A 15603-nucleotide genomic window follows, 5' to 3' on the forward strand; every position below is an offset into this window, starting at 1 on the left:
AAAAAAAGGGTGAGAGTATGCATCCTTGTCTTTTCCTGGTCTTAGGGGAAAAGCATTTATTCTTTCATGAATAATTTTTTTTTTTTTTTTTTAAGACAAAGTCTTACTCTGTTGCCCAGGCTGGAGTGCAGTGGTGTGATCTTGGCTCACTGTAACCTCTGCCTCCTGGGTTCAAGCGATTGTCCTGCCTCAGCCTTCTGAGTAGTGGGGATTATAGGCGCCCACCACCACGGCTGACTAATTTTTGTTTTTTTTAGTAGAGGTGGGGTTTCATCATGTTGGTCAGGCTGGTCTCGAACTTCTGACGTGAAATGATCCACCTGCCTCAGCCTCCCAAAGTGCTGGGATTACAGGTGTGAGCCACTGTGCCTGGCCTTTCATGATTAAATTTGATGTTAACTGTAGTTTTTTTCATAGATACCCTTTATCAGATGAAGGAATTTGCCTTCTCTTCCTAGTTTGTTGAGAATTTTTATTATGAATGGGTATTGGATCTTGTCAAGCACCTTTGTGTGTCTATTGAGATGATCTTGTTGTTTTTGTACTGTATGCTACTAATGTTACTGCTAACAGTTGATTTTTGGATGTAAAACTAACTTTGTATTTCTAGGGTAAATCCCATTTGGTCAGGGTGTATAGTCCTATTTATATGGTGCTAGACTTGGTTTTGTCATAATTTGTTAAGAATTTTTACAACTGGCTGGATGTGGTGGCTCATGCCTGTAATCTCAGCACTTTGGGAGGCCAAGGCAGGAGGATTGCTTGGGCCTAGGAGTTCTAGACCAGCCTGGGCAGCGTAGGGAGACCTGTCCTCTACAAAAAAATCAATCAGTAAGAGAGAGGGAGGGAGGGAGAGAAGGAAGGATGAGAGGAAGGGAGAGAGAGAGAGGAGGAGGGCAGGAGAGTGGAAGGGAAGGAGGAAAAGGAGTCTGTATGTTCATGAGGGATATTGGTCTGTAATGTTTTCTTGTGATATTTTTAGCTTTTCTATCAGGGTAATTATAGTGGCCTCCCTAGTTCAAGCGATTCTCATGCCACAGTTTTGCGAGTAGCTGGCACTACAGGCATCCACCACGTCTTGTTAATTTTTGCACATTGTTTAGTAGAGATGGAGTTTTGCCTTGATAGGCTGGTCTTGAACTCTTGGCCTCCAGTGATCCACCTGCCTTGGCCTCCCAAAGTGCTGGGATTATAGGCGTGAGCCACCGTGCCTGGCCTGGTTGTTATTTTCGGAGCTTCTCATGCCGTATTTATGCTTTTGACATGACCCATTTGTGTTGTTATAGCCTCTTTGCTTTATAACACAACAACAGTACCCAGGCTTACCTTAGACTTGGAATCAGCTTTTCCTCCATGGAGTCCTGGTTCCTTATAGTTGAACCACAGTCTGGGTGCCATGTGCCTGTTGCTGTTGTTAGGTTGTCATTGTTGGCAGGGCGCAGTGGTTTATGCCTGTAATCTTGGTACTTTGGGAGGCTGAGGTGAGCAGATCACTTTAGCCCATGAGTTCAAGACCAGCCTGGGCAACACGGTGAAGCCCTGTTTCTACAAAAAAGATACAAAAATTAGCTGGGTGTGGTGGTACGCACCTGTAATCCCAGCTACTTGGGGGGCTGAGGCATGAGGATCGCTTGAACCCAGGAGGTGGAGGCTGCAGTGAGCCAAGATGCACCACTGCACTCCAGCCTGGGAAACAAAGCGAGACTGCATCTCAAAGAAAAAAAAAAGGTTGTTACTGTTTCTAGAACTTTTTAGTGGAAAGAACTAGAGAAGACATATTTTCGAAAATAAAATAATTGGTTCATATTGATAATTCCAATTTAAATTTTCACATTAAACAATTTTCAGGGGATTTTTTTTGTACTTTTTATTTTTTTCTCTTACACTGAAAATCTTGGTTCCTAACATTAATGCAATATTGTTTCAAAATGATAATACCAATATTATCAATTTGTCTACAGAATGAAGTTTAAGACTCTTGCAGCTGTATTTTTCTTAGAATAATACTGTGTTTAAATACATTTTAAATCATTGTTTTAATATATCGCCAGCCTGATATATAGATTTGCTTCAGTTTCTTTTCAAGTCTTTTAATATGTAGAGTCAAAGCTAGATGTATTCAAAAAGCCTTGATTATAGGTGTGTTGTTTTACCATGTTCCCTCCCTCCTCCTCTTATAGATATAACCACTTTTTATTTCCTATTTGGTTTACTTTTCCAGTGGTTCTTTTTGCATATACAAGCAAATGCAGGTTATTTTTCGTATTTCCCTCCCTTTTCATCCATACATTAAGTTGAGATATAGTTCACACATCATAAGATTCATCTCAGAAAAGTGTGCAGTCCGGCCGGGCATGGTGACTCATGCCTGTAATGCCAGCACTTTGGGAGGCTGAGGCGGGTGAATCACCTGAGGTCAGGAGTTCAAAACCAGCCTGGCCAACATGGTGAAATCCTGTCTCTACTAAAAATACAGAAATTAGCTGGGTGTGGTGGTGTGTGCCTGTAATCCCAACTACTCACAAGGCGGAGGCACAAGAATCAACTTGAACCCGGGAGGCGGAGGTTGCAGTGAACCAAGATCATGCCACTGCACTCCAGCCTGGTCGACAGAGTGAGACTCTGTCTAAAATATAAAAAGAAGACAAGTATGCAACTAAGTGATTTGTTATCTGTGGTGTATAGGTTCCAGGACCCCAGCAGATACCAAAATCCACAAATAACCCAAGTCTCTTAACATAAAATGGCATATTTGCATATAACCTACACATATCCTCCCATATGCTTTAAATCATCTCTAGATTACTGATAGTACCTAATACAATGTAAATGCTATGTGAATAGTTATACTATATTGGTTTTTTATTTGTATTTTTTATTACTATATTGTTATTTTTTATTTATTTATTTTTTTAGACGGAGTCTCGCTCTGTTGCCCAGGCCGGAGTGCAGTGGCCCATGATCTCGGTTCAATGAAACTTCCACCTCCTGGGTTCAAGTGATTCTCCTGCCTCAGCCTCCCAAGTAGCTGGGATTACAGGCACGTGCCTGGCTAATTTTTGTATTTTTAGTAGAGACAGGGTTTCACCATGTTGGCCAGGTCTTGAACTCCTGACCTCAAGTGATCTACCTGCCTTGGCCTCCCAAAGTACTAGGATTACAGGCATGTAACACCACACCTGGCCTGTTATTTTTTATTTTTATTTTTTCTGAATTTTTTTATCTGCTTGGTTGAATCAATGGATGTGTATGGCCAACTATATATTCATAGTTTTACAGTTTTCTCTACTCTCCAACTCCACAACATTTCATCATCCCAAAAAGGATCCCCATATCCAGGAGATGATTAAAAAAAGAAAAAGAATTCCCATTATTAGTATCATTGCCCATTTCTCTCTTCCTCCAGCCCCTGGCAACCATTAATCTGCTTTCTGTCTCTGGATTGATTTGCCTGTTCTGGACATTTCATGACTTTTTCTTTCTTTCTTTCTTTCTTTTTTTTTTTTGAGACGGAGTCTTGCTGTCTCCAGGCGTGGAGTACAGCTGGGTGTGATCTTGGCACACTTGCACAGCGTCCCACCTCCTGCGGTTCACGGCCATTCTCCTGCGGCTCAGGCCATCCCGCAGGTTGCTGGGGACTACAGGCGCCTGCCACCGGCAGGCCCGGCTGAATTTTTTGTATTTTGGTAGTTTAGAGATGTGGTTCACCGTGTTAGCCAGGATGGTTCTCGATCTCCTTATGCTTCGGTGATCCCCTGACCTCGGCCTCCCAAAGTGCTGCTGGATTTACAGGAGTGAGCCACCGGCCGCCGCGCTGTTTTTTTTTTCTTGTTTCTTTGTTGTTGTGTTTGTTGTTGACGGAGTCTCACTCTGTGGCTCAGGCTGGAGTGCAGTGGCATGATCTTGGCTCACTGCAACTTCCACCTCCTGGGTTCCAGCAGTTCTCCTGCCTCAACCTCCAAAGCAACTGGGATTACATGCATCACCACCACGCCTAACTAATTTTTGTAGAGATGTGGTTTCACCATGTAGGCCGGGCTGGTCTTGATCTCCTGACCTCAAGTAATCTGCCTGCCCAGCCTCCCAAGGTGCTGGGATTACATGTGTGAACCACTGCACCTGGCCAAAATAAATTTATTTTAGATTCAGGGGGTACATGTGCAGGTTTGTTGCAAGGGTATATTGCATGATGCTGAGATTTGGGCTACTAATGATCCTGTTGACCAAGCAGTGAACATAATACCCAATAGGTAGTTTTTCAGCCCTTGCCTCATAGCTGCTTTTGGAATCCCCAGTGTTTATTGTTCCCATCTTTGTCCATAAGTACCCAGTGTTTAGCTCCCACTTACAACTGAGAACATGTGGTGTTTTTCTGTTTCTGTGTTAATTTGCTTAGGATAATGGCCTCCAGCTGCATCCATGTTGCTGCAAAGGACATGATTTTATTCTTTTTTATGGCTGCATAGTATTCCATGGTGTGTATGTGCCACATTTTCCTTATCTAATCTACCACTGATGGGCACCTGGGTTGATTCCATATCTTTGCTGTTGTGAATAGTGCTGCGGTGAACATGTGAGGGCAGGTGTCTTTTTAGTAGAGCAGTTTATTTTCCTTTGGGTAGATAGTCAGTAATGGGATTGCCGGTTCAAATGATGACTCCGTTTTCAGTTTTAAGGTTTGTAATATTCTACCCTGTTTCTATTGTATAGCTTTTTTTTTTTTTGCTATGCAGGACTATTGCAGTATCTATAGCTTTTTAGTCAGTCTCTGTGATGAATATTTACGTTGTTTCCAGTATTTAGCCATTTAAAATAATGTTGCAGTGATGAATAACCTTGTGCATAGAGTATTTCACATTTTGCCACTATAATTTTGGGACATATTCCTAGAAGTGGGATTCCAAGGTCAAAGGGCAAGTGCATCTACAGTTTTTCTAGATGTGGTCAGATTCCTCCAAAGAGGTTTTTTGTATTTTGCATTCCCAGCAAAATACAATCAGCAATGAAGATTGCTGTACCATGTGTTTATCAATTGTGAATTTGTTCCTAGCATTTAGAAATTGGGAGATTCTACGTAAAAATCCTTATTAAAAAAAAAAAAATCAGAACCTGGCTGTGCTAGGCCTTAATCTACCCATGGCAACAGCTGGCTAGAGCTGAATAATAGCTGCCCCTTTTCTAGGTACTCTCCAGGTTACTACGGCCTCCACTTGGCCATTTTACTTAACTTTTGCTACCTATCAGTCCCCTATAGACATGAGTTTTTGACCTCTGCTTTAAGTATGGTTGTCTGGGTGGGTAGAATGGAGACAGAGAGTCTGGGACTTGAAGACATAGAGGACAATTTAGATTATTATGTTAGAAGAGCCACCAGTGTGAATGTTGACCCTAAAGAGGGTGGCAGGGAATATGACAAGGGGATATTAGGAACCCAGGATTGGAATCCTTGAGGAAAGCACATGTCCTAGAGGTCCATGGAAGACCATCTGAAAAAGAAGGCCTATTTTTTGTGGTTGCCGTGGTCCTATACCAAAGAGGTTTTGTGAAGGCAGCATTACAGTGAGTCTGGAAAGGACCAGGGGCTGGGAGCAGGGAGTGTGCTAAAGCCCTCCTGGTGTACTCTTCCTGCCTTCCCCTGAAGTTTGAGAGGCTGGGAAGGTGGGGAATGGGAAAAGGAGCTGCTGCTTATGTTTAGTTTAACATTCTCTGGGTTTCTCCATCTAGGTCTTGAGTTCATTCTCTTCCTGTCCTTTTGGCTTCCCTGTTTAACCTGGTCCCTGTTTTAGGAGAGAAGCCTCATCAGTGCCAAGTCTGTGGGAAGACCTTCTCTCAGAGTGGAAGCAGGAATGTGCATATGAGAAAGCATCACTTGCAGCTGGGAGCAGCTGGGAGTCAAGAGCAGGAGCAAACTGGTGAGGAGGGTGGGCAGAGTGGAGGGCTATACCTTCTAGGGTTCAAAGAGCCAAGTCACTGTCCTGCCTGGTTATCTGGAAATTTTCTGATTCTGTTTTAGGTAGATAGCCCTGGTCTCATTTGATGGGCTGATGGTTTCCAAACATAGCTGTACAGTAGAATCATCTGCAACCTTTTAAAATTTATATACTTTTTGTTGCTTGTCCCCCCACCAATAAAACAAAGCAATCTGATAAATGAGATAATTTGCAAGATCCCAGAATCTGTAGTTTTAAAAGTTCCCCTAGTGATTTTGATGGTAACTAGTGCTGATCCATGAACCAGCATTTGAGTAACACAGTGATAAAAGATTTCTGCATGGCAAGAGTTTAAGCTTTTTTATTTTTTTAGACGGAGTCTCGCTCTGTCGCCCACGCTGGAGTGCAGTGGCGCCATCTCGACTCACTGCAACTTCTGCCTCCTGGATTCAAGCACTTCTGCCTCAGCCTCCTGAGTAGCTGGGATTATAGGCAGGTGCCACCACACCTGGCTGATTTTTGCATTTTTGTAGAGACGGGGTTTCACCATGTTGGCCAGGCTGGAAGCGTATTTTACTTACCAGTCATGACTACCTTTTTGCCCTGTCTGAAATTTGATAACTCTTTTTAATTGTTATTCCTTTGCCATCTTTCCTTAATTATTCCAAATATTCCTTTCTAAAGATCCACCTATCCTGTTTCATATGCTAATTCTTCAGATGCTGAACACAAGCAAGGATCATTATCTTCTAAGGCTTACTCTTTCCCTTCTAGGTTTATTCTTATTTCTCGAAAGTAGGTGAAATAGGAGGTGGCATCCCATCTATAGGTTAACTTCTAGTAATGAAAGAGAAGGCCAGCTTCCTGTTGAAAGAAAATGAGGACTAGGCACAGCCTTGATTGCTGTATGTCTCTCACAACCTATTCTCTGTGCAGCTGAGCCACTAATGGGCAGTAGTTTGCTTGAAGAGGCTTCAGTACCCAGTAAAAACCTGGTGTCTATGAATTCCCAGCCCAGCCTTGGTGGAGAGTCCTTGAACCTACCAAATACCAATTCTATCCTGGGAGTTGATGATGGTAAGACTTCCAACTCTCCTTTATTTGGGAAAAATGGACTGCAACTAGGGGCTAAGGAACGGGGTGTCTCCACAATGTATGTTTAAATCTCATTTCTTATGAGTAGCTATGGTATGAGTAGCATTTGTGTTCTTATTCTCTGGGGTGGATTAGTGAATCTGTTTAAAAAAATTTTTTTTTCATTGAAGATAATATAATAAAAGAATAAAAAGAAAATCTTAAGAAAAAATTATTCATAATCCTAGCATCCTTAGCCCAACTATTTCTATCTTTCCTATTGCAGTTATGGAAGAACTTAACTTTTAAAACATTTAAACAGAACATAACCAGGTTTTACAGAGGAGATATAAAGCAATTTCTCCATACCTTCAAAAGCCATATCTTCTGGAGAAAAGAAAGGGCTCTCTAGGAAACACTTGCTCCTCTCTGGTATAGAAATTTCACCCAAGTTACACAGGCCAGGCCCTCTTCTCTGAAAAACTTAACAGGTGAGGTCAGCATGCATTTATTCAGTGCCTACTGTGTGCCTGGCACCATGGGAAAGACAAAAGTAGAAGATAGGAACCTTAAAATCCAGTTGAGAACTGAAAGCTTACATATATATGGGAAAGAACATTGAGAGATAAAAGACAGTATATAAGCCAACATTAAATTATGGTACAGCATAAAATAGTCATATAAGCTAGAAAACCCCTAGAAGAAAACTTTTAATTTTTTGAGGGCTAAGTGGTATAACCATAAACTATTTCCAGAAGATTTTCATGATGATCCCACTGATGAACATTTAATAACTGTGAGGCCCTGTGTTTTTGTTACTCTCATCATATTCAATTAGTAAGTGCTATTAGTATCATTGGCGACTGCTTTAAGGGTGGCTTTGGTTCCCTTACCTGCTTGCCTATGAGCTTTTGCCCGTTTCATACATAGTTCTAATTCAGTTAACAGTGCTAACGCCGTATTATTCTAAATTCTGTATTAAGATTTCTTGCCTTTCTATTCTCTTTTTATAATACTTTCCAAATTTACTGATAATGCTCATGAGACAGGATTAACTTGGAAGAAATAGAGGAATGTGGGAAATCGAGGAATAGAGTTTTAGAGTTGTTAATGAGAGGCTTAATGATCCAGATAGGTATATCTCTGGATTCACTTTTCATTGAAACATTTTTCTGTTGCTTCACAGAGGTGCTTGCTGAAGGATCCCCACGTTCCCTGTCTTCAGTGCCTGATGTGACACATCACCTGGTGACCATGCAGTCAGGGAGGCAATCATATGAAGTTTCAGTCTTAACTGCAGTAAATCCACAAGAGGTAAAGTGGTCTCTTGCCCTTTGTTTCTGTGGCAGTTTGTGTGGGGAATGATTGAGAATTTAGGGGACCTGAAAAAGTCTCCAGTTTCCATTTCCTGGAAACTTTGACACGAATATTTTCCTTTAAATTAAGCACGAGTTCAGCTTGAAAGGAGCCTGACGGTTAGGGTCTTAACGAATTGGAGATTGGTCTGTCATAGCTGGGACTCGCAGCTTTAAAGTTCTTTTATACGTATTCGTCGTTGATGTCTGTTCCTACTATTCTCTGCCACACTAGAACATGAAGATACAGCTTTTATTTTATAAAGGCACACAGCAGGCACTGAAGAAATGCATGTTGACCTCACCTGTTAAATTATTCAGAGAAGAGGGCCTGGCCTGTGTAAATTGGGTGAAATTTCTGTACCAGAGGGGAGCGAGTATTTCCTAGAGAGGCCTTTCTTTTCTCCGGAAATAACATCCTGGAAAAAGTCCCTCAGCAAAAAAGATAGTAACAAAATCATTAAACGTAATTATTGCTCATTCTGCTATGGTCATATGTCTGGAAGATACCAGGCTTAACCAAATGGGCATATACAAATTTGTTCACTTGCTTGCTAAGTGAGAACCATTATCTAAATCAGTGGTCTCCAACCTTTTTGGCACCAGGGACCGGTTTCGTTTCACCTCAGATCATCAGGCATTAGATTCTGATAAGGAGTGCGCAACCTAGATCCCTCAAATACACAGTTCACAATAGGGTTTGTGCTTCTATGAGAATCTATTGCTGCTGCTGATTTGACAGGCGAGGTGGAGCTCAGGTGGTAATGCTTGCTCACTTGCTGCTGCTCACCTCCTGCTGTGCAGCCCAGTTCCTAACAGGGCACGGACCAGCACTGGCTTTGACTCAGAAAACAGAATGCAAACTGGTCAGTCTTTTAGAATCTTAGGATATTTCACTGGTCTTGTGTCATGGGAGTGGATTACTTCATCACGAGCACATTTCATATGCATAAACTTTTGTCAAAACCTATGTAGCTTGGATCCTTTCAGTATTACATTAGTTTTTATGGTGTTCTTCCATCTTTTGTCCTTTTTTTTTTTTTTTTTTGAGCCAGAGTCTTGCTCCGTTGCCTAGGCTGGAGTGCAGTGATGCGGTCTTGGCTCACTGCAGCCTCCGCCTCCTGGGTTCATGCCATTCTCCTGCCTCAGCCTCCTGAGTAGCTGGGACTACAGGTGCCTGCCACCACGCCCGGCTAATTTTTATTTTTAGTAGAGACAGGGTTTCACTATGTTGGCCAGGATGGTCTCGATCTCTTGACCTCGTGATCTGCCCACCTCAGCCTCCCAAAGTCCTGGAATTACAGGCGTGAGCCACTGTGCCCAGCCTTCTTTCTTTTAATTATAACCTTTATACCACAGTAAGCTATTACATCATTTGAATGATTCTGCATCCTATATTGAATATTCTCCATTATTCTCTAGTATCTTTGGGGGTACCCAGGATTATAGGGTTCTGGGCATATATGTTAATGCTTTTGCCAGGACCTTTCTTTTTATTCATTGTCATGACCCATTTTCTTTGCTTGTATTTAAAGTTTTTGCTCTTGATATCATTGGTTCTTTCCTAAGTCACTTCTTCTGGTAAGTGCTTTGGAATGAATCATACATGTCTCACAGAGTCTTCCTCTTTCTCCTCCATTTTTCTTGTCTTCATTTTTCTGTTTTAAAGCTTTTATTATGGAAATTTTCAGAATATAGTGAGAGAGAGACTAGTATGATAAACACACGTCAAAGTTAGGGCTGAGAGCAGCAGCTCACACCTATCTCCTAACTTTGACAACTTTTTTTTTTTTTTTTTTGAGATAGAGTCTCACTCTGTCGCCCAGGCTGGAGTGCAGTGGTGCGATCTCAGCTCACTGCAACCTCCGCCTCCAGGTTCAAGCAATTTTCCTGCCTCAGCCTCCTGAGTAGCTGGGATTACAGGTGCCCACTACCAAGCCCGGCTAATTTTTGTATTTTTATTAGAGACAAGGTTTTACCCTGTTGGCCAGGCTGGTCTTGAACTCCTGATCTCAAGTGATCCACCCGTGTCAGCCTCCCAAAGAGCTGGGATTACAGGTGTGAGCCGCCGTGCTCGGCCCTAACTTTGACAGTTTATTATAATACTGTATCTGTTAGAGGCATATACTGAAATACATACAGAAGAAATGACATGCCTACAATTTGCTTTGAAATACTCCATCACAAACAGCAACAACAACAAAAGGAGGAAAGAGAAAAAACAAGAACAGTATAATGTTGTGTCTGTTTTTTGAGACAGGGTCTCACACTGTCACCCAGGCTGGAGTACAGTGGCACAATCACTGCTTGCTGCACCTTCAACCTCCCAGGCTTAGATGATCCTTCTCCTTCAGCCTCTGGAGTAGTTGGGACCACAGGCACATGCTACCACACCTGGTTAATTTTTTTTGTATTTTTTGTAGAGATGGGGGTCTTATGATGCCCAGGCTGGTCTTGAACTCCTGGACTCAAGCAGTCCACTTGCCTCCGCCTCCCCAAGTGCTGGGATTACAGGCGTCAGTCTTGGAATTGGCTTCAGAGCATCCATGTGTAATAGGTGCTGCCCATTTACAGCCTCAGGGAGACAGCATAACACAGGCTGCCTAAAAAACAGAAGACAGACCTCGGTGTGGTGGATCATGCCTATAATCCCAGCACTTTTGGAGGCTAAGTTGGGAGGATCACTTGAGGCCAGAAGTTCGAGACAAGCCTGGGCAACAGAGCAAGATCCTGTGTTCACAAAAGGTTTTTAAAAAATTATCCAGGCATAGTGGTACATACCTGTAGTCCCAGCTACTCCAGAGGCTGAGGCAGGAGGATCAACTTGAGCCCAGGAGTTCGAGGCTGCAGTGAACTATGATTGTGCCACTGCACTTCAGCCTGGGAGAGATCCCATCCCAAAAATCAAACAAAAAAAAAGGAAGTATGGTCTTCACTCCAGGAGGGCACAAAGGGCCTGCAGGCCCTAAGTACCCAGTTTCATAATGGAAGCCCAAAACACTTAGAAAAATATTAATAACACAAAGGGGAAAGTGCTGTCCTTGATGTAGCTGAAAATCCTGCACTGTCACTTTTTCCTCATGGGTTTTTGTATATTTACAAACATACCCTCTGTCTGAGCCTCACTTATTTTGTGTTTTCTTCACTTTTACCATTCTCCTCCTCTCATCACAGGCATTTCCATTGCTTATCCCCTCCTTTTCTTTCTTCACTAGCTTGGGTCCTCCAATACCTTCCGTCTTTTTTTTTTTTTCAAGCTGTGAGGTCCTCAGGGTTCCAGGCTTAGTCCTCTTCCTCATCCAAGGTCTAGGTAATAACTTGCCATTTCTCCAATGAGTGAGGAATGTTGATTGCTTAAGAACTTTCAGGTGCCAGAGAAGGTGAAGGCTATTTGCAACACATGTCCATTTCACCTTTTTGGAGATCACCAAGCACTATAGATCAAAATCTACTGATGAACTTGTAATTCCTATAAATATGCTCTAAAAATAAAAATAGCTTATCAAGAATATCAGAGAACAACCAAATCTGTTATCAGAAATTGTCATGAGGGGCTGGGTGCGGTGGCTCATGCTTCTGATCCTCGCACTTTGGGAGGCTGAGGTGGGAGGATCAGTTGAGCTTAGGAGTTTGAGACCACCCTGGGCAACACAGGGAAACCCCATCTGTACAAAAAATAAAATAAAATTAGCTGGTCCTAGCTGCTTGGGAGGCTGAGGTGAGAGGATCACTTGGGCCCAGGAGGTTGAGGCTGCAGTGAGCCATGATCATGCCACTGCACTCCAGTCTGGGTGACAGGGCCAAACTCTGTTTAAAAAAAAAGAAAGAAAAGAAATTACCATGGGAAAAATATCAGAAACTACAAGTCACCTCTCTTTGGTTCAGATGGAAAATCTGTTTTTCCTCATCGTTGTACCACATCTGAGAATTAGATGGAGGACTCCTTGCACAGGCCCAACTGGGACCCCCAGGGCTTTGGGCTCTAATACTTACTAAAGGTCATTCTAAATGGGGCTCCATATTGACATTGAGTTCACATTCTTGAACTCAAGAACCAGTATAAGAGATTCCCAGCTAGTGTTGACTGCATCTTAGATTGCTTTCCAAATAAAACAAGGCAAAAATAGAAATTACAAATTCTATAATATTTCTCATAAAGTACCTTTGCTAAGTTTGACTGCAAAGGTCTGGATCTTGGCCTCCATTAAAAACACACTATTCTTAACTTTCCTGCCACACTTACTAGATTTTACTAAGTTCAGTTTTTGTCCTGAATTTTACTGAATTATTCCCATCTCATTTTTGTTTGTCTGAAAACAGTCTCACTCTGTCACCCAGGCTGGAGTGCAGTGGCATGATCATGGCTCACTGCAGCCTCAACCTCCCGGGCCCAAGTGATCCTCTCACCTCAGCCTCCCAAGTAGCTAGGACTGCAAGCATGTACCACCATGCTGAATTTTTAAAATTTTCTTGTAGAGACAGGGCCTCACTGTGTTGCCCAAGCGGGTCTCAAATTTCTGGTCTCAAGCAGTTCTCCTGCCTCAGCCTCCAGAAGTGCTGGGATTACAGACGTGAGCCACTGCATCCAGCCTCATTTTGTTTTTATATTAAAATGGAAACCAATTTCATTTATTATTTCAAAAGCTCCTTTGAATAGAGCCTTGTGTATAGATTAGAATGTTAGTGGTAGCTGCCATTGTGCAGGAGTCCCTTAGGCTTATCTTCCTTTATCACAGCAAAGGTATTCTTGTAAGCCCAAGGAACCCCTATATCTTTTATGAGCGGGTTTCAGCTCTCATATAGTACTTACAAAGGAATAGCTCCTCTTCCTATTTCCTTCTCCTACTTGAGTCTTCAGCCTGTCCTTTGGCTGACATGTGTAAGATTTTGGTTCCACCATTTCTGTTTTCCCTGTAAGTTAAGAGATTCCTCTGTCACTGACTGGTGAGTAGATAACTATACAAACAATAGTTTGGCTTATAGACTCAGAATATTCTATTGCCAGAGTTAAAATGCAGCCTCATGACATGGCTAAAGTGCTGTCTCAAGGCCACAGTGACATCTGTCAGTCTGTGCATGTGTTTGCTTTGGAATAGATGCCCTTCATTTACCCCTTCAGTGCACTCTCCATCCTCCACTCTTAATCCTTTTCCTGCAGTGCATTTTCCATCCTCCTTCTTACTTAGTATGAATTATTTTTTCTGTAATTCAACTGTAACCTAGATTTGCTTTCCATCTTTTACAGTTACTAAACCAAGGAGATTTAACTGAAAGACGGACATGAGCGTGGGTGCTGACTCCTGGAAGAGCAGCTCTATCTGATCTCAAAATGCATAATACTGGGAACAGGATGCCATAGCCCACAACAGAACCAGAATGAATCTCTGAAGGACACGACTCTGCTTTTGCCACTCTTCCTCTTTCCTGGTATAGAAGATGGATGTAGCAGAGCTTCTTTTCTAACTACCATTTGATCCAGACAAGGAATGAAGCAGTGACTGTGGGCTGGGAAACTGTACCTACCTCTCTTCCCAATGCAAAATTCTGGGATAGACCAAAAGTGAATTTGATTATGTGTTGGCTGAAGTTCTTCATTCTGACTGTTGAGGGGAGGTTTTCCTTTGAAGAGTTTTCATCCCAGACTCAGCTGTCTTTTCACATGGATGAAATAATTCCTGCTACCAACAACAGACCTTCACCAGGAAGTTGAGTTTTCAAGATGCCTTGTTGCTTTGAAGAAGGGAGTGATGTCAATTCTCTTGTTACATTCTCCCTTTAGCAACCTGAGTAAGAGACTCTGCCACTGGGCTGCAAAAAAATAAATTACTTGAATCTCCCCTTGGCCCAGGCTGAGGTACTATCTTGTCCTATACACTTCTACTTGGTCACCTTGCTTTCTTCGTTAATGGAACATACAGTAGCATGTTGAGGGATTTCATGTTTTGTTTTTTTAAAGTTAAAATTACATGATGCAGAGATTCAGGTTTTCCTTTAAATAAACAAAACAGCCCAGTCAGTTCTTTGGCTCTTGTTTTACACAAAATTTGTTTTATTAGAGATTAAGAATTTAGTCTTTCTCTTTAAGATAGTGTACTAATTTACCCTTAGAATTCCATGCAGGTGAAACTGAACTGAGGAGTCTTAGGAAACAACAAGAACATCGTCATTTCTTAAGCCCAGGTGGCAGTTACTGGATTATCACTCTGTCACCACCAAAAAAAGATACATCTGAGAAAATGGCAATAAAAACAGATACTTTTGAATTTTTCCAGAAAGACAGTTTTTTTAAAAAAGGATGAGAAAGGTGCTTTAGTTAGAGCAGGCACTCTTGCTATCATCCTGTTTCCACAGCTACTGAGAAAATATCCAATAATCATCATTATGATTTGAGATAGGGTCTTGCTCTGTCACCCAGGCTGGAGTGCAGTAGTGTAATCATAGCTCACTGTAACTTGGAACTCCTGGGCTCAAGGCATCGTCCCACCTCAGCCTCCTGTATAGCTAGGACTACACAGGCATGCGCCACCAGTCCAGCTAGCTTTCTGTGGTTTTTTTGGTAGAAATAAGGTCTCACTATGTTGCCCAGGCTGGTCTTGAACCCCTGGCTTCAAGTGATCCTCCTGCCTCGGCCCCCTCAAGTGCTGGGATTACAAGCATGAACCACTGCACCGAGCCACAATATCCAATTATTGGTGAGAAGAAAAGTATTCCAAAGTTCACCTACTAGTAGAAAAATCTTGGTTGTCTGGGAAATTTTAAGTTTATTTAAAATGAACCTCATGCTTACATAAACACACAGGCACATTCTAAACAGATAACAGGAGAGAATTGTTTTAAATTATTCTTAATTTGTTAATAACATGCGTAATCACATAGTATGTAGACTGTGTTCGTGGCAATTACTTGTATTCTTAGAATGCCAGTTTTTGCTTCATGCAGCCTTTTATATTAGAGCAGTGGTTCTCAGCCAGGGACATTTTTGCCCCCTGCAGACATCTGGCAATATCTGGAGACATTTTTGGTTGTCACAGCTGGGGAGAGGGGTACTACTGGCATCTAGCAGGTAGTGGCCAGGGATGCTGCTAAAGGTTCTACAATGTACAGGACAGTTCCCTTCCCCAACCCTCAACAAAGAATTAGGTGGCCCAAAATATTAATAACACTGAGGATAAGAAACCCTGTACTAGAAGTTGTAAGTTTTTCATCCCCCATGGGCTAAATCTGACACACAGATATATTTTATT

The 15603-nt window shown here is 42.1% G+C and overlaps 1 protein-coding gene across 6 annotated transcripts in view; it reads left to right on the plus strand.

Moving 5' to 3' along the window:
• The window catches only part of ZNF410 (zinc finger protein 410), a 47231-nt gene extending 32856 nt beyond the window's left edge, over window positions 1–14375 (plus strand). For 4 of the 6 annotated variants that reach the window (XM_017880468.1, XM_017880470.1, XM_017880472.1 and 1 more), the window contains 4 exons: window positions 5787–5912; window positions 6867–7007; window positions 8191–8318; window positions 13605–14375. In XM_017880468.1, the coding sequence (XP_017735957.1) occupies window positions 5787–5912; window positions 6867–7007; window positions 8191–8318; window positions 13605–13643 (434 nt within the window). In that variant the 3' untranslated portion in view covers window positions 13644–14375. Of the gene's footprint in view, window positions 1–5786; window positions 5913–6866; window positions 7008–8190; window positions 8319–13604 lie in introns of those variants that run through there. The other 2 variants (XM_017880471.1, XM_017880469.1) reach the window with 2 other exon arrangements.
• The last annotated feature ends 1228 nt before the right edge of the window (window positions 14376–15603 follow it).

The sequence above is a fragment of the Rhinopithecus bieti genome, unplaced genomic scaffold (assembly GCF_001698545.2).
Source record: "Rhinopithecus bieti isolate Rb0 unplaced genomic scaffold, ASM169854v2 scaffold_11380, whole genome shotgun sequence".
NCBI classification, from domain to species: Eukaryota; Metazoa; Chordata; class Mammalia; order Primates; family Cercopithecidae; genus Rhinopithecus; species Rhinopithecus bieti.